The sequence below is a fragment of the Pristiophorus japonicus genome, chromosome 11, assembly GCF_044704955.1.
Source record: "Pristiophorus japonicus isolate sPriJap1 chromosome 11, sPriJap1.hap1, whole genome shotgun sequence".
In the NCBI taxonomy this organism is placed as follows: domain Eukaryota; kingdom Metazoa; phylum Chordata; class Chondrichthyes; family Pristiophoridae; genus Pristiophorus; species Pristiophorus japonicus.
In genome coordinates, this window is record NC_091987.1 from 151,287,369 (window position 1) to 151,306,726 (window position 19,358).

At 46.9% G+C, this 19,358-nt stretch overlaps 1 protein-coding gene across 3 annotated transcripts in view; it reads left to right on the plus strand.

The window, feature by feature from the left end:
- wbp4 (WW domain binding protein 4) overlaps positions 1-17,549 on the plus strand; it is a 66,900-nt gene extending 49,351 nt beyond the window's left edge. The window contains exons 7-10 of one of the 3 annotated variants that reach the window (XM_070894175.1): positions 987-1,053; positions 2,538-2,770; positions 14,584-14,750; positions 16,809-17,549. In XM_070894175.1, coding sequence (XP_070750276.1) covers positions 987-1,053; positions 2,538-2,770; positions 14,584-14,750; positions 16,809-17,010 — 669 coding nt within the window. In that variant the 3' untranslated portion in view covers positions 17,011-17,549. Of the gene's footprint in view, positions 1-986; positions 1,054-2,537; positions 2,771-14,580; positions 14,751-16,808 lie in introns of all 3 variants that reach the window. The other 2 variants (XM_070894174.1, XM_070894176.1) reach the window with 2 other exon arrangements.
- Positions 17,550-19,358: the final 1,809 nt, after the last annotated feature.

A 19,358-nucleotide genomic window follows, 5' to 3' on the forward strand; every position in this document is an offset into this window, starting at 1 on the left:
CCGAGGCTCCGTCTGCTCTATCAGGTGGACGTAAAAGATCCCATGGCACTATTTCAAAGAAGAGCAGGGAAGTTATCTCCAGTATCCTGGCCAATATTTATCCCTTATTCAACATAACAAAAAAAAAACAGATTATCTGGTCATTATCACATTGCTGTTTGTGGGAGCTTGCTGTGCGCAAATTGGCTGCTGCGTTTCCCACATTACAACAGTAACTACAGTCCAAAAGTACTTCATTGGCTGTAAAGCGCTTTGAGATGTCCGATGGTCGTGAAAGGCGCAATATAAATGCAAGTGTTTCTGTATTACAACAGTGACTGCTTAAAAAGTAGTTCATCGGCTCTGCTGTGCCTTGGGGACATTCCTATGTAAATGCATCTTGTCTCATTCTAATCTAGGCCCCCGCTAGTAGTTATTCCACGTTATCAGATTAACCCTTGCTGTTTCATAAAAAAGGACACCGTACATTTAACATTAGGGATCTCAAGGTTATTAAAATTTCACAACCTTCAAGCAACTTGAAAACAAGCAGGTCCTTGTGTTGAAGTGGGTGCTGTGTTTCACCTTATTGAATGCTGTGCTGAAGAACAAACCTAGTTACCTTCGTCTAGTTTAATTTACCACAGTGCTGATGGTAGAGTTATGCTGGTTTGAACACATGATTGTAGTGGTCTTACACAGCAGCCGCAGTCAAACACACATAGTGTGTGATTTCATGACGTGTGTCTTCTGTGGAAGTAATGTGGGGTGGAAAAAGTAAACTGAATGCAACGGGAGCTGGTCACACTTTGCAAACAGTTGGTTAACTCGATAGCAGACCAACTTTGAAAAATCTACCTGGTACATTCTATGGCCAGATATGAGTTAAAAATGAATGAAGTAAAAGCAATCCCCAGAACAATTGTTGATACAGTTTCCATCAGCTCTGTCTGTGCAGTTCCAATGATTACATTGCCTCACTGTTTGCATAATTGCATTCTTATCAGGCCTCTTCATGGGTAGAAGGACTTACTCCAGAGGGCTGCACCTACTATTACAATGTCCTAACAAGAGGTACGTATACTGTCTGTGAGCTGTTTGTTACCAGCATATGGAAATCAGTGTTCCAGTTAAATTTTGCTGAATGAAGTTCTAGATGACAGTATGTGACTTGATTTTAGTCTAAAATTTAGGGCCCAAGTTTCGGGTGGAGTTGCTCCTATTTTTTTTTTTTGAGCAATTAGTTTAGTTTAGAGTATCTTAGAAATCACAATTCTCGGCATTTAGTTTGCTCCAGTTCTAGTGAGTTAGTTTAGTTTAGTTTTAGTTCATTTTTTTTTTCAAAAGGGGGCCTGTTTTGCAAGTTTAGGCATCGAAAAGTTACTCCAAGCTAACTTAGATTGGAGTAAGTGTCGACTTTTGTACGCTCAGAAAAACCTTGCGTACACTTTCAAATTAGGCGCAGGTAGCCAGAGATTCGGGGGGGAGGGGTGGAGGGAGAGGGGGAAGTTAGGAGATTTTCCAAAGCATTAAACACCTCACTTTTAAAAATAAAGAACCATCATCAATAATAAATGATAAATAAATCAATAAATAAAAAATAAAAAGTTCTTACCTCACCTACCCGTTCGGGAGTCCGGCCAGAGCTAGGGACTGCGTGCTGCAGGCTGGAAATTGGCACCCTGCCCACTCATGGGGCCCATTCGGTCAGGGCTAGGGGCTCTCCCACACAGCCAGCAACACACGCACTCAGAATCTGGGGGCCAGGAGCTACTGTGCACGCGTGCAACTGCCGGCACTCTTTTTGGCCCAGGGCTGTAGCTAAGGCCCCCCCCCGGCAGTTGTGCTGCGTCGCGCCGACTGTTGAACAGGCCTGCTGCACTCGGAGAATCGGGAGGTAAGTTTTTGGCGTGCTTTTCATTCCACAAAATAGGCGGGCCTCTCGGAGGTGTGCCATTCTAGCGGATATTGGAAACTTGGGCCCTTACTATGGTAGCTGCTTGTGTATTTTTTTGGTCAGCCAGGCTTCTGACTGGCATGGAAACCCATCTGAAACAAGCTGCTGAGAAATCTACACCGGTAGAGTTTCTGTTGGTCTGGTCCACATTGACTCACCATAGAGACAGACCGATTGTCCCAAGTGCACAGAGCTTGGGTGTAGGTTGGCAGAGCAAGGACACTAGGGTACATTAATACTGCTGAACTTAACCAGCTAATGCTGCACATCTTAATAGTAAACTTCCTACTGTTTGTACAGTCAAGGCCAATCTAGCTGTTGCGGCACTGGCTTGCGGGATTACCTGGAGCTGAGTGTGAAGAAGCCCAGGCTCCAGGTAACGGGTCCAACCCTGAAGGTTGCATTAGTGAGCCAGAGTCAATCATTTGCAGTGCCCAAGATATAGCAGGCCTGCTTGCTTCAGGTAAAACGTGTGCTATTGATGGCTGACTTGCATCTCGACCTCGGTCACCAGGCTGCTTTTTCTCCAGGCAGATCTTTCTTACCTGATCAGTGCTACTTGTACTCTGCAATAAAAGTTTCATTTTACGGTACTTCTCAGAATCGCGATGGGAAAAGCCAGATGACTTCATCTCTGCCAGTGAATGCTCAGATATGGCTGTTAAGAATGAGACCAAGCCCGAAGCGCCCTCTGCAGCCTCGGAGTCCAAAGAACCTACAGCTGCAGAAAGGGCTGAAGAAGGCTCTGACAGTCACCAGGCAGCAGAGGAGGATCAGCTGTTCACAGACACAGAGGCTACCAATCCACAGCAGGAAACAAACATCTCCCTCCAAGTAAGTTCCTGCCTCAACCCTAATAGAACCTTAAAATAGGTTAAGCCATGTAGGCATGAGGTTGACCTATGGAGTCATTGGACGACTGCTGTACGCTCTTGTTCTCTTGCTCTCTCTCGGCCTGAGAGAACACGGGTTTAATAAATTTGGGCTGGCCATGCACACAGGCACCTTTTCCACGCTAAACGCTCCACCCCTCCCCTCCCCTCGGGCTGACCTCCCTTTATCCGGCAAAATCCAGGTCCCGAGGATGTCAGATAAGGGAGGTTCAACCTGTATCCAATTGGAGAACATTTCAGCTCATACATAGCTGGATGTCGGACAAGCAGTCTGACAATTTAGAGACCGTGGAGGGGGCGAGAGAAGTGATAGTGAGGTGGAGCTGGGTGTCATCAGCGTACATGTGGAAACTGACGCTGTGTTTCCGGATGATATCGCCAAGATGCAGCATGTAGATGTGAAATAGGAGGGGGCCAAGGATAGATCCTTGGGGGACACCAGAGGTAACTATGTAGGAGCAGGAAGAGAAGCCATTGTAGGTGATTCTCTGGCTACGATTGGATGAATAAGAATGGAACGAGATGAGTGCAGTCCCACTCAGCTGGGCGACTTCGAGGCATTGGAGAAGGATAGAGTGGTCAACCGTGTCAAAGGCTGCAGAACAGTCAAGAAGGACGAGGAGGGATAGCTTGCTTGCCTTTTTCACAGTCTCAACCGGATTGGAGGGATTCAACCATGGAGTTGCAGGAAAAATGAGCACGGTTTTGATGGTGACAACACATTCAAGGATTTTGTAGAGAAAAGGGAGGTTGGCGATGGGGTGCTACTTTGTTAGGATAGAGGGGTCGAGAGTTGTTTTTTTTTCTAGAGAGGTGATGAAGGCAGAATTGAGGGAGAGGGGCACAGTACCTGAGGAGAGAGAACTGTTAACAATGTCAGCTAATTTGGGAATCAGAAAAGGAAGTTAGGTGGTCAGCACCCTTTCATCAAAGTGTGTGAGTCCTCTAGTGGTTTGCGTATCTAAATTGGCATAGGGCTAAATAAGATCAGAGAGATAAATGCGTGGCTCAAAGACTGGTGTGGGAGAAATGGGTTTCAATTCATGGGGCACTGCCACCAGTACTGGGGAAAGAGGGAGCTGTTCTGTTGGGACGGGCTCCACTTGAACCATGAAGGGACCAGTGTCCTGACTAATTGAATTACTATGGCTGTAAATAGGCCTTTAAACTAAATGGGGGGTGGGGGGAGGGGGGGGGTGGGGGGAGGGGGGAGGGGGGGGGTTGGTGGCGGTAGGGTTCAGGTGAGGAAAAATTAAAAAAGTCAGAGAAAGGAGAAGGCAGTAGTGCAGGGTAGCGATAGGGGTAATGATAACCAGAGTGTGACAGTAAGGGACAGAGTGTATAAACATAAGAGTGCACCAAAAAGTAGAGTCAGAGTAGGGAAAATGCTAAAGTCAAAATTAAAAGCTCTATCTGAATGCACTCAGCATTTGTAACAAAATAGATGAGTTGAAGGCACAAATAGAAATAAATGGGTATGATCTGATGGCCTTTACAGAGACGTGGTTGCAAGGTGACCAAGGCTGGGAACTGAATATTTAGGGGATATTTGATATTTTGGAAGGATAGGCAGAGAGGAAAAGGAGGTGGGGTAGCTCTGTTAATAAAGGATGAGATCAACGCAATAGTGAGAAATGATATTGGCTCAGAAGATAAAAATCAAGGCCAGGTGGATAAGGTGGTTAAGAATGCATACGGAATGTTTGCCTTTATTGGCCGAGGCATAGAATATAAGAGCAGGGAGGTTATGCTTAAATTGTATAATACTTTTGGTTAGGCCACAGCTGGAGTACTGCGTGCAGTTCTGGTCACCGTATTATAGGAAGGACGTGATTGCACTAGAGAGGGTACAGAGGAGATTTACTAGGATGCTACCTGGAATGGAGAATCTTAGTTATGAGGACAGATTGGATAGGCTGGGTTTGTTCTCATTGGAACAGAGGAGGTTGAGAGGAGACCTCATTGAGGGGCCTGGACGTAGTGGATAGTAAGGACTTATTTCCATTGGTGGAGGGGTCTATTACGAAGACGCATAGTTTTAAGATGGTTGATGGAAGGATTTGAGGGGGGGCTTCTTTACGCAGAGGGTTGTGGGGATCTGGAACTCACTGCCTGGAAGAGTGGTGGATGCAGAAACCCTCACCACTTTTAAGAGATGGTTGGATGGGCACTTAAAGTGTAGTAACCTGCAAGGTTACAGACCTAGAGCTGGTAATTGGGATTAGACTTGATGACCTTTTGTTGGACGGCGCAGATATAATGGTAAGTACTGTAGGGAATAGAATACGGCCAGGGTGATCTCCTGGACTAGTTTCGATTGCCTCCCTAAATTGGCCTGGGTTTTTATCTGGTTTTTGCCTCTCCCAGGAGATCACATGGCTCCGGTTGGGGTGGAGTGTAGAATGTTTCAGTATAAGGGATGTTGCAGTTGTGTGAGGTGGACTGGTTGGGTTGGGTGCTCTTTGCCATTCCGTCATTGATCATAGGTTTATATGTAACCTTTAGGGCTGCTGACCGAGGGCCGTGCGCGGACACGATGGGCCGAAATGCCTCCTTCTGCGCTGTAAATTTCTATGTTTCTATGTTCTATGTAGAATCAGTTTGGGTGGAGATAAGAAATAATATGGGGAGTTTATAGTGTATTCGGGATGATTTCTTAGAACAATATATTGTGGAACCAACCAGGGAGCAGGCTATTTTAGATCTGGTAATGTGTAATGAGATAGGATTAATTAATGATCTGTAGTAAGAATCCTCTCGGGAAGAGTGATCATAGCATGTTAGAATTTCAAATTCAGTTTGAGGGTGAGAAACTTGGATCTCAAACTAGTGTGTTCAACTTAAATAAAGACAATTACAAAGGTATGAAGGCAGAGTTGGTTAAATTGGACTGGGAAAATATATTAAAGGATAAGATGGTCGAAATGCCTTGAGATATTTCATAACTCTCAGTAAAGATATATTCCAGTGAGAAAGAAAGACTCGAGAAGGTTGAACCATCCACGGCTAACTAAGGAAGTAAAGGATGGCATCAAATTGAAAACACAGGCATACAATGTTGCGAAGATTAATGGGAGGCCAGAGGATTGGGAAAGAGAGGGAGAGATAGATTGAGAGTAAACTAGCAAGAAAGACAGTAAGAGTTTCTACAGGTATATAAAAAGGAAAAGATTGGTCCGTGAGAGGATGAGACTAGGGAATTAATAATGGGAAACAGGGAAATGGTAGAGACTTTGAACAAATATTTTGTATTGGTCTTCACAATAGAGGACACTAAAAGCATCCCAGTAGTGGATAATCAAGGGGCTATAGGGAGGGGGAACTTAAAACAATCACTATCACTAAAGAAAAAGTACTGGGTAAACTAATGGGACTAAAGGCGGGCAAAGTCCCCTGGACCTGATGGCCTGCATTCTAGAGTCTTAAAAGAAGTGGCTGCAGAGATAGTGGATGCATTGGTTGTAATCTACCAAAATTCCCTGGATTCTGGGGTGGGTTGGTCCCAGCGGATTGGAAAACTGCAAATGTAACATGCCTATTTAAGAAAGGAGGGAGACAGAAAGTAGGAAACTATAGACCAGTTAGCCTAACGTGTCATTGGGAAAATGCTGGAGTCCATTATTAAGTAAATAGTGACAGGACATTTAGAAAATCATAATATAATCAAACAGAGTCAGCATGGTTTTACAAAAGGGAAATCATGTTTGACAAATTTGCTACAAGTTCTTGGAGGATGTAACGTGCAGGGTGGATAAGGGGGAAACCAGTGGATGTGGTGTATTTGGATTTCCAGAAGATATTCGATAAGGTGCCACATAAAAGGTTGCTGCACAAGATAAAAGTTCACGGTGTTGGGGATAATATATTAACATGGATAGAGAATTGGCTAACTAACAGAAAACAGAGTTGGGATAAATGGGTCATTTTCAGGTTGGCAAACTGTAACAAGTGGGGTGCCACAGGGATCAGTGCTGGGGCCTCAACTATTTACAATCTTTCTTTATTAATGACTTGGATGAAGGAATCGAGTAGTCAAATTAGCTGATGATACAAAGATAGGTGGGAAAGCAAGATGTGAAGAGGACGCACAAAATCTGCAAAGGGATTTAGATAAAGTGAGTGGGCAAACATTTGGCAGATGGAGTATAATGTGGGAAAATAGAAATATAGAAAATACGTGCAGGAGTGGGCCATTCGGCTCTTCGAGCCTGCACCACCATTCAATAAGATCATGGCTGATCATTCCCTCAGTACCCTTTTCTTGCTTTCTCTCCATACCCTTTGATCCCCTTAACCGTATATTTAACTCCCTCTTAAATATATCCAATGAACTGGCATCAACAACTCTCTGCGGTAGGGAATTACACAGGTTAACAACTCTCTGAGTAAATAAGTTTCTCCTCATCTCAGTCCTAAATGACCTACCCCTTATCCTAAGACTGTGTCCCCTGGTTCTGGACTTCCTCAACATCGGGAACATTCTTCCTGCATCTAACCTGTCCAGTCCCATCAGAATCTTGTATGTTTCTATGAGATCCCCTCTCATCCTTCTAAACTCCAATGTATAAAGGCCCAGTTGATCAAGTCTCTCCTCATATGTCAATCCAACCATCCCGTGAATCAGTCTGGTGAACCTTCGCTGCACTCCCTCAATAGCAAGAACGTCTTTCCTCAGATTAGGAGACCAAAACTGAACACAATATTCCAGGTGAGGCCTCACTAAGGCCCTGTACAACTGCAGTAAGACCTCCCTGCTCCTATACTCGAATCCCCTAACTCTGAAGGCCAACATACCATTTGCCGCCTTCACCGCCTGCTGTACCTGTATGCCAACTTTCAATGACTGATGAATCATGACACCCATGTCTCGTTGCACCTCCCCTTTTCCTAATCTGCCGCCATTCAGATAATCTGTCTTTGCGTTTTTGCCCCCAAAGTGGATAACCTCACATTTATCCACATTATACTGTATCTGCCATGCATTTGCCCACTCACCTAATCTGTCCAAGTCACCCTGTAGCCTCTTAGTGTCCCCTTCACAGCTCACACTGCCACCCAGTTTGGTGGTCATCTGCAAACTTGGAGATATTACACTCAATTCCTTCATCCACATCATTGATGTATATTATGAAGAGCTGGGGTCCCAGCACTGAGCCCTGCGACACTCCACTAGTCACTGCCTGCCATTCTGAAAAGGACCCGTTTATCCCGACTCTCTGCTTCCTGTCTGCCAACCAGTTCTCTATCCACGTCAGTATATTACCCCAATACCATATGCTTTGATTTTGCACACCAATCTCTTGTGTGGGACCTTGTCAAAAGCCTTTTGAAAGTCCAAATACACCACATCCACTGGTTCTCCCTTGTCCATTCTACTAGTTACATCCTCAAAAAATTCCAGAAGATTTGTCAAGCATGATTTCCCCTTCATAAATCCATGCTGACTTGGACCAATCCTGTCACTGCTTTCCAAATGCGCTGCTATTTCATCCTTAATAATTGATTCCAACATTTTCCCCACTACTGATGTCAGGCTAATTGGTCTATAATTACCTGTTTTCTCTCTCCCTCCCTTTTTAAAAAGTGGTGTTATATTAGCTACCCTCCAGTCGATAGGAACTGTTGGAAAATGATCACCAATGCATCCACTATTTCTAGGGCCACTTCCTTAAGTAGTCTGTGCTGCAGATGATCAGGCCCCGGGGATTTATCGGCCTTCAATCCCATCAATTTCCTGAACACAATTTCCCACCTAATAAGGATATCCTTTAGTTCCTCCTTCTCACTAGACCCTCGGTCCCCTAGTACTTCCGGAAGGTTACTTGTGTCTTTCTTCGTGAAGACAGAACCAAAATATTTGTTCAATTGGTCTGCCATTTCTTTGTTCCCATTATAAATTCACCTGAATCCGACCGCAAGGGACCTACGTTTGTCTTCACTAATCTTTTTCTCTTCACATATCTATAGAAGTTTTTGCAGTCAGTTTTTATGTTTCCGGCAAGCTTCTTCTCGTACTCTATTTTCCCCCTCTTAATTAAACCCTTTGTCCTCCTCTGCTGAATTCTAAATTTCTCCCAGTCCTCAGGTTTGTTGCTTTTTCTGGCCAATTTATATGCCTCTTCCTTGGATTTAACACTATCCTTAATTTCTCTTGTTAGCCACAGTTGAGCCACCTTCCCTGTTTTATTTTTACTCCATACAGGGATCGTTAAATGTCTGCCATTGCCTATCCATAGTCAACCCTTTAAGTATCATTTGCCAGCCTATTCTAGCCAATTCACGCCACAAACTATCGAAGTTACCTTTCCTTAAGTTCAGGACCCTAGTTTCTGAATTAACTGTGTCACTCTCCATCTTAATAAAGAATTCTACCATGTTATGGTCACTCTTCCCCAAGGGGCCTCGCACAACAAGATTGCTAATTAGTCCTTTCTCCTTACACAACACCCAGTCAAGGATGGCCCGCTCCCTAGTTGGTTCCTCGACATATTGGTCTAGAAAACCATCCCTAATACACTCCAGGAAATCCTCCTCCATCGCATTGCTACCAGTTTGGTTAGCCCAATCAATATGTAGATTAAAATCACCCATGATAACTGCTGTACCTTTTATTGCATGCATCCCTAATGTCTTGTTTGATGCTGTCCCCAACCTTACTACTACTGTTTGGTGGTCTGTACACAACTCCCACTAGTGTTTTCTGCCCCTTGGTATTCCGTAGCTCCACCCATACCGATTCCACATCATCCAAGCTAATGTCCTTTCTTACTATTGCATTAATTTCCTCTTTAACCAGCGATGCCACCCTGCCTCCTTTTCCTTTCTGTCTATCCTTCCTAAATGTTGAATACCCCTGGATGTTGAGTTCCCAGCCTTGGTCACCCTGGAGCCATGTCTCCGTGATGCCAATTACATCATACCCGTTAAATGCTTTCTGAGCAGTTAATTCGTCCACCTTATTCCGAATACTCCTCACATTGAGGCACAGAGCCTTTAGGCTTGTCTTTCTAACACACTTTGCCCCTTTGGTGTAATGTGGCCCTTTTTGCTTTTTGCCTTAGGTTTCTCTGCCCTCCACTTTTACTTTTCTTTTTTCTATCTTTTGCTTCTGCCCCCATTCTACTTTCCTCTGTCTCCCTGCATAGGTTCCCATCCCCCTGCCATATTAGTTTAACTCCTCCCCAACAGCACTACAAACACTCCCCCCCAGGACATTGGTTCCGGTCTTGCCCAGGTATGGACCGTCCGGTTTGTACTGGTCCCATCTCTCCCAGAACCAGTTCCAATGTCACAGGAATTTGAATCCCTCCCTTGTGCACCACTCCTGAAGCCATGTATTCAAAATGTGAGGTTATCCACTTTGGTAGGAAGAATAAAAAAGCAAATTATTATTGAAATGGAGAGACTGCAAAATGCTGAAGCACAGAAGGACCTGGGGGGTCCTTGTACATGAAACACAATAAGTTAGTATACAGGTACAGCAAATAATCAGGAAGGCAAATGGAATGTTGGCCTTTTATTGCAAGGGTGATAGAGTATAAAAGTAGAGAAGTCCTGCTACAACTGTACAGGGTATTGGTGAGACCACACCTGGAGTACTGTGTACAATTTTGGTCTCCTTATTTAAGGAAGGATATACTTGCGTTGGAGGCAGTTCAGAGAAAGTTCACTCGGTTGATTCCTGAGATGAGGGGATTGATTTATGAAGAAAGGTTGGGCCTATACTCAACAGAGTTTAGAAGAATGAGAGGTGATCTTATTAAAATGTATAAGATTCTGAGGGGGCTTGACAAGGTAGATGCAGAGAGGATGTTTCCTCTTTTGGAGGAATCTAGAACTAGGGGCCATAGTTTCAGAATAAGAATAAAAAGACAGATTTTTGAACGATTGGGGAGCCGAGGGTTATGGGGAGTGGGCAAGAAAGTGGAGTTGAGCCCAAGATCGGATCAGCCATGATTTTATTGAATGGCGGAGCAGACTTGAGGGGCCAAATGGCCTACTCCTGCTCTTATTTCCTATTTATTATGTCTTAATTTAGGACCCTCCATCAGTGTGTGAGTCCTCTAGTGGTCTGTGTTACTGAACTTAGGACCCTCCATCAGTGTGAGTCCTGTACACACACAAATCTTCATTTCCTGCACCCCTTTCACTACCTCTTGCCAGTTTATTTGGGTGTAGTTGAAATCTCCCATGATTATTATTCTGTCTTTTACTCAATTCATAGATTTGCCTACATATTTCTCCCTCCACTTCCCTTCCAGCATTAGGTAGTCCATTAGCGTGATCGATCCCTTCTTATCCTTTATCTCAATCCATATGAATTTGGTTTCTGTCTTAATGTTAGTTATGTCCTTTTTTCTATTGCTATTATCTATTTCTCTAATTAGTACAGCTACCCCATTCCCCATCTTCCTCCTCTATGCTTCCTAACTCTGTTATATCCTGCAATATTGAACTGCCAATCCTGATCTTTATGTAACGATGTTTCAGTTATCCCAACTGCATCTGCTTCTTCAAAACGAATTATTGGCTCCAGTTCCCCCAATTTGTTCTTGATGCTGCGTACATTGCTGTGCAGGCAATTTAATTTGTTTTTATTAATCCTTTTTTTCTGTGCCAATTTTAAATGTTTAATTGTGATTTAAGAATAATCTTAAACTGTTGAAGTGTCCTGCGTTGGTTCCAGAAAATGTCTCCCTCTCCCTCTCTCTCGGTCTTGCTCTCTCTCTCGGTCTTGCACTCTCTCTCTCTCTCTCTGGGTCTTGCTCTCTCTCTCGGTCTTGCGCTCTCTCTCTCTCTCTCGGTCTTGCGCTCTCTCTCTCTCTCTCTCGGTCTTGCGCTCTCTCTCTCTCTCTCTCTCTCTCGGTCTTGCTCTCTCTCTCTCTCTCTCGGTCTTGCTCTTGCTCTCTCTCTCTCTCGGTCTTGCTCTCTCTCTCTCTCGGTCTTGCGCTCTCCCTCTCTCTCTCTCTGGGTCTCGCTCTCTCTCTCGGTCTTGCGCTCTCTCTCTCTCTCTCGGTCTTGCGCTCTCTCTCTCTCTCTCTCTCTCTCTCGGTCTTGCGCTCTCTCTCTCTCTCTCTCTCGGTCTTGCGCTCTCTCTCTCTCTCTCTCTCGGTCTTGCGCTCTCTCTCTCTCTCTCTCTCGGTCTTGCGCTCTCTCTCTCTCTCGTCTTGCGCTCTCTCTCTCTCTCTCGGTCTTGCGCTCTCTCTCTCTCTCTCGGTCTTGCGCTCTCTCTCTCTCTCTCGGTCTTGCGCTCTCTCTCTCTCTCTCGGTCTTGCGCTCTCTCTCTCTCTCTCGGTCTTGCTCTCTCTCTCTCTCTCTCTCGGTCTTGCTCTCTCTCTCTCTCTCTCTCTCTCTCGGTCTTGCTCTCTCTCTCTCTCTCTCTCTCTCTCGGTCTTGCTCTCTCTCTCTCGGTCTTGCTCTCTCTCTCTCTCGGTCTTGCTCTCTCTCTCTCTCTCTCGGTCTTGCGCTCTCTCTCTCTCTCGTCTTGCGCTCTCTCTCTCTCTCTCGGTCTTGCGCTCTCTCTCTCTCTCTCGGTCTTGCGCTCTCTCTCTCTCTCTCGGTCTTGCGCTCTCTCTCTCTCTCTCTCGGTCTTGCGCTCTCTCTCTCTCTCTCGGTCTTGCGCTCTCTCTCTCTCTCTCTCGGTCTTGCGCTCTCTCTCTCTCTCTCGGTCTTGCTCTCTCTCTCTCTCTCTCGGTCTTGCTCTCTCTCTCTCTCTCTCTCTCTCGGTCTTGCTCTCTCTCTCTCTCTCGGTCTTGCTCTCTCTCTCTCTCTCTCGGTCTTGCTCTCTCTCTCTCTCTCGGTCTTGCTCTCTCTCTCTCTCGGTCTTGCTCTCTCTCTCTCTCTCTCTCTCGGTCTTGCGCTCTCTCTCTCTCTCGTCTTGCGCTCTCTCTCTCTCTCTCGGTCTTGCGCTCTCTCTCTCTCTCTCGGTCTTGCGCTCTCTCTCTCTCTCTCGGTCTTGCGCTCTCTCTCTCTCTCTCGGTCTTGCGCTCTCTCTCTCTCTCTCGGTCTTGCGCTCTCTCTCTCTCTCTCGGTCTTGCGCTCTCTCTCTCTCTCTCGGTCTTGCTCTCTCTCTCTCTCTCTCGGTCTTGCTCTCTCTCTCTCTCTCTCTCGGTCTTGCTCTCTCTCTCGGTCTTTCTCTCTCGGTCTTGCTCTCTCTCTCGGTCTTGCTCTCTCTCTCTCTCTCTCTCTCTCGGTCTTGCTCTCTCTCTCTCTCTCTCTCGGTCTTGCTCTCTCTCTCTCTCTCTCGGTCTTGCTCTCTCTCTCTCTCTCTCTCTCGGTCTTGCTCTCTCTCTCTCTCTCGGTCTTGCTCTCTCTCTCTCTCTCTCGGTCTTGCTCTCTCTCTCTCTCGGTCTTGCTCTCTCTCTCGGTCTTGCTCTCTCTCTCGGTCTTGCTCGCTCTCTCTCTCGGTCTTGCTCTCTCTCTCTCTCGGTCTTGCCCCCCCCCGCCCCCGCTCTCTGGGTCTTGCCCCCCCCCCGCTCTCTGGGTCTTGCCCCCCCCCCCCTCTCTCTGGGTCTTGCCCCCCCCCCTCTCTCTGGGTCTTGCCCCCCCCCCTCTCTCTGGGTCTTGCCCCCCCCCCTCTCTCTGGGTCTTGCCCCCCCCCCTCTCTCTGGGTCTTGCCCCCCCCCCTCTCTCTGGGTCTTGCCCCCCCCCCTCTCTCTGGGTCTTGCCCCCCCCCCCCTCTCTCTGGGTCTTGCCCCCCCCCCTCTCTCTGGGTCTTGCCCCCTCCCTCTTTCTGGGTCTTGCCCCCCCCCCTCTCTCTGGGTCTTGCCCCCCCCCTCTCTCTGGGTCTTGCCCCCCCCTCTCTCTGGGTCTTGCCCCCCCCCCTCTCTCTGGGTCTTGCCCCCCCCCCTCTCTCTGGGTCTTGCCCCCCCCCCTCTCTCTGGGTCTTGCCCCCCCCCTCTCTCTGGGTCTTGCCCCCCCCCTCTCTCTGGGTCTTGCTCCCCCCCTCTCTCTGGGTCTTGCTCCCCCCCTCTCTCTGGGTCTTGCCCCCCCCCCTCTCTCTGGGTCTTGCCCCCCCCCCCTCTCTCTGGGTCTTGCCCCCCCCTCTCTGTAGCCCTCCCCCCTCTCTGTAGCCCTCCCCCCTCTCTGTAGCCCTCCCCCCTCTCTGTAGCCCTCCCCCCTCTCTGTAGCCCTCCCCCCTCTCTGTAGCCCTCCCCCCTCTCTGTAGCCCTCCCCCCTCTCTGTAGCCCTCCCCCCTCTCTGTAGCCCTCCCCCCTCTCTGTAGCCCTCCCCCTCTCTGTAGCCCTCCCCCTCTCTGTAGCCCTCCCCCCTCTCTGTAGCCCTCCCCCCTCTCTGTAGCCCTCCCCCTCTCTGTAGCCCTCCCCCCTCTCTGTAGCCCTCCCCCCTCTCTGTAGCCCTCCCCCTCTCTGTAGCCCTCCCCCTCTCTGTAGCCCTCCCCCTCTCTGTAGCCCTCCCCCTCTCTGTAGCCCTCCCCCTCTCTGTAGCCCTCCCCCTCTCTGTAGCCCTCCCCCTCTCTGTAGCCCTCCCCCTCTCTGTAGCCCTCCCCCTCTCTGTAGCCCTCCCCCTCTCTGTAGCCCTCCCCCTCTCTGTAGCCCTCCCCCTCTCTGTAGCCCTCCCCCTCTCTGTAGCCCTCCCCCTCTCTGTAGCCCTCCCCCTCTCTGTAGCCCTCCCCCTCTCTGTAGCCCTCCCCCTCTCTGTAGCCCTCCCCCTCTCTGTAGCCCTCCCCCTCTCTGTAGCCCCCCCCTCAGTCTCTGTGCATAGATTACTAGTTAAATATCTGCTATGTTGCAGCAGCAGAATACTCCAGCAGATGGCAGTGATGTAAAGCCTGCTGAAGAAATGCCCAACACAGAAGGGGAAAACAATTTGCCCCAAGATGAGGCCCAACAAGAAGCACAGAAAGACTTAAAAAAGAAAGTGAACCCATATGGAGAATGGGAAACTATAAAAGAGGAGGTGGGGTGAGTAACTCGTCTTTCTGTTCACTCTCGATGTTGGAAGAAAGTTAATTTTCCACTGGTGTTTATTAACCTGCTAATCTCCAATTTGTCTGAATTCCATGGCCACAGAATGTATACTCTGTCCAATTCAGTTTTCTTTCATCCACCAGTGAATTTCACCATGTGAGTGTTTGTTTATAGGGACCATATCTCATTTTCTTTCTTTTTAGTCACGAGATGTGGGCATCGCTGGCAAGGCCAGCATTTATTGCCCATCCCTAATTGCCCCTTGAGAAGGTGGTGGTAAGCCACCGCCTTGAACCGCTGCAGTCCTTGTGGTGAAGATGCTCCCACAGTGCTGTTGGGGAGGGAGTTCCAGGATTTTGACCCAGTGACGATGAAGGAACGGCGATATATTTCCAAGTCAGGATGGTGTGTGACTTGGAGTGGGTGGTGTTCCCATGCGCCTGCAGGTGCTGTTGAAGAAATCTTGGCGAGTTGCTGCAGTGCATCTTGTAGATGATGCACGCTGTAGCCACGGTGATGGAGGGAGTGAATGTTTAAGGTGGTGGATGCTGTGCTGCTCAAGCGGGCTGCACTGTCCTGGATGCTGCCGAGCTTCTTGTGTTGTTGGAGCTGCACTCACCCAGGTAAGTGGAGAGTATTCCATCGCACTCCTGACTTGTGCCTTGTAGATGGTGAAAGGCTTTGGGGAGTCAGGAGCAATGTTCCTTTTAAGCTGGGTGAAGGTCCAGGGATCCGAGCAGCTGCCTTGCGGGTTTTTCAATGCAAAAACTGCGCATGCGCGGTATTTTGAATGCCAACAAAATTACAGGGCACATTGGTCATGAGGTGAGGCACTTGCCGCAGAATGCCCAGCCTCTGACCTGCTCTTGTAGCCGCCGTATTTGTGCCTGGTCCAGTTAAACATGTTAACCTCACTAATGTCACATGTTTCATTTTGACCCTCCAGTCTGGTGCCCCTTCCAGAGATTTATGATGTATAGGACACTGCTAATGTACCTTTGCTTGCCTGCGCTGTCTGTTTTCTTGCTGCTGCAGCTCCTAAAGAGTGCCATCTCCTGAAGTGAAGTTAGTCAGTCACCCTAAACAAGGCTCTAATTAGGGCTAAAGCGGCGGCTTCTTCTTGGCTTTAAATGCTCGTGTCACATAAACCTGCAGGGTATTGGGTTTAACACTAATCCTGCTCAATATCGCATTGATGCACTCCAGCCAACAATTACTCGCCTCCCTCCTGGTGTTTGCCAAGTTCCTACAGAACTTTGTGACTGTAAAGGACTCTGTAATGTCAGAAATATGGGCGATGAGGGAGATGGGGAAAGGAGGGCGATTGGCAGCGTTGGAAAAAGCAAAGCCAAAAGTGGTCAGAACGTAATGTGTGTATGTAACATTGCAGCAGGATAGCGTGAACTCACCATAGCTGATAAATGGTTATAATTTGAGCAATGTGTACAGGAAAACCAAGAGAAGGAAATTACAGGGATAAAATTGTGAAATCCAGGGAACATCTGATGATTAGAGTAGTTTATGTGTAGTGTCAGGCGTGGCTCAGTTGGTAGCATTCACGCCTCGGAGTCAGACAGCTGTGGATTCAAGTCCCACTCTCGGGACTTCAGCATATCATTCAGGCTGACACTCCCGTGCAGTACTGAGGAGTGCTGTACTGTTGGAGGTGCCGTCTCTTTGACTCTTTCGGATGGACATAAAAGGTCCCATGGCACTATTTGAAGAAGAGCAGGGGAGTTCTCCCTGGTATCACGACAACAGTTACCCCTCAACCAGCATCACACAGATTATCTGGTCATTATCACATTGCTGTTGAGGGACCTTGCTGTGCACAAAATGGCTGCCACTTTCCTTGCATGACAACACTTCAAAAGTACTTCACTGGCTTAAAGCGCTTTAGAACATTCGGAGAACGTGTAAGGTGTAATATAAATTGTAATTGCTTAAATTGATCAGAAGTTTTATTTGGTTCTTACTGCCATGTCTGCAGGTTAAGTGTTAATTGTGCATTGGTCTGTTTATTTAAATATTTCCTGCCTGTGTGTTTTACAGTGAGCTGATAGACTTACAGCTACCGACTGTAGAGTATGTCGCAGCACCAGTGATTGATGTAAAACACGAGCCCAAAGTCAAATTTAAACAGAAAGTAGTAACTTCCCTGGGGGATGACGCAGGAGGAGAGACCGTGTTTAAAAAAAGGAAAGTTGAAAATGGCAAATCCAGAAACTTGCGGCAGAAAGGGAATGATAACTGAATCTCAGCAAAGTGCAATTCATGAATGTCTTCAATTCTATCTGCCCTTGATCGCTGTAGTCAATGCAATCTGCCTAGATTTTCAACAAATGGAAGTTAATTGGCCTAGTTTGATGTAAAATACTGCATTATTTTAAAAAAAAAAGTATCTCTTAAAACATCAGTGTTGTTTTGAATTAACTAAACTTGTAAGTTTGAATAAGAGTGTTGAAACCTGCAAAACATTGTGTTACTGTGCTCCTTTTATTAGTCATTTACGTTTGAGGCTGATTTGACAGCAGCATTTACTGTACCAGTCTTGATCATTCTTTTGTTAAGACATTAATTTTTTTTTGATGTATAAAAGAAAATAATGTATGCGATGACACCCTATAATTGAGCATTAAATGGAGCTCTGTAGTGTGTGTTGTGGATTTAATCATTCTTTAAACATAACCGCATATTTGCATAAAGTCCTTACAGAAAGCTGTTTAAAATATTTTTGCACAATAACTTGTGTACGTAAGGTTACAGCTGTCAAAAATAAAATTGTGAAATGTGTCGACAGATTTTATTGAGTGCTGATATATTGGTCTGCCATCAGATCCTTCAGTTCTGCTTTTCTACAGCATTGGTTTGAATCCAAGTGTCACTGTCGGGGTGTTTTACTAAAAATGCAGAGGCTTTGCTGTGCAGTAGCTTAGGGACTTGCTGTCAGCCAGAAGCATATTGTTGATTGCAGCTGTGTAGCCTACACTACTGTTCTCCGTAGTGACTTCCATAGTGACCGGGGTGTGTGAATCTGGGGCCCAGAAGAGGCGAGGGCCCAGGGGCAGCACGGGCCAGCCCACACTGCGATACGTGTGTGCGCTCGATTTGTGCGGCAGAGCTGGTCTCCAGTTAGTTTTGGTTAACCCTTGCCACTGGACTAAGACCTAGTTCTGTCAAGCCTGTGTGGTGGCTGGTGTGCAACGGCCACCACACGTTAAAAAAAATCCACGCACAGGCATCTTCCACCCTTCACATGTAGTTCGGGATCTGGAATATTAGGTCCTTCATTAAAACACCTGTGAACTCATCCTTTTTTGGCGTGGAAGCAAGTCATCCTCGCTTTGAGGGACTGCCGATGCTGATCATTTGACTGAAGGAGGAATAATATTGGGTGAGAATGTGCAAAGATTTGCATGTGGGAGTGAGAAAGGGATCAGCATTGTGTTCCAATGTGTTAGTGTTGAATTTTAAAATCTATAAGACCCAAGTTGTAGCCCATATCCGTCCCTGCCTCGCTCATCCATGCTGAAATCCTCATCCATGTCTTTGTTACCTCTACACTCAATTATTCCTGGCTGACCTCCCACAGTGCACCCTCTGTAAATTTGAGCTAATGCAAAACTGCTGCTCATGTCCTAACTCTCTCAAAGTTCTGTTCACCCATCACCCTGTGCCCGCTTTCTTACATTGGCACAATTTTTACATTCTCATCCTTTTCAAATCCCTCCATGGCCTCACTCCTCCCTATATCTGTAATCTCCTCCATCCTTACTACCTTCTGCAGTCCTTCAATTCTGGACACTTGCGCATCCCCAATTTTCATCATTCCACCATTAGCGGCCGTGCCTTCAGATGCATAGGAGCACAAGAATGAACAAAGACAGACAGTAAGGGAATTGCTCCAAGGTAATTAGTTGATGTTTTGTAGTTTGGCATTGATTCATTTATAAATTGTTTGTATTGTGGTGACTCTCATTTCAGCTTTATGCCCAAGAGGATGTGATGTTTTGTGACAGAGTGATAAGGTGGGGAAGTGGTGAGCAACAGGGATCTGGGAATTCATTCAGAAAAAATGCTCATGGGCAGCCCGTCTGGAACGGGGATCAGATGCTTGCCTTCCTCCTCCTGTGGTAGTCTTGGAACCCGTGGTGGCAAGGGCTGCGCCTTTATGATGGTCAACATAGAAATTTACAGCGCAGAAGGAGGTCATTTCAGCTCATCGTGTCCATACCGGCCGCCCAAGAACCGCACGGCCCTTGGTCAGCAGCCCTAAAGGTTTCACATAAACCTATGAACAATGTGGGAAAGGCAAAGAGCACCCAGCCCAACCAGTCTGCCTCACACAACTACGACACCCCTTATACTGAAACATTCGACACTTCACCCCAACTGGAGTGATGTGATCTTCTGGGAGAGGCAAAAACCAGATTAAAAACCCAGGCCAATTTTGGGGAGAAAAAAATCTTGGGAAATCCAGGCGATCGAAACTAGTCCAGGAGATCACCTTGGCCATATTCTATTTCCTGCAGTACTTATCATTATATCTGCGCTGTCCAACAAAACGTCATCCAATCTAATCCCAATTACCAGCTCTAGGTC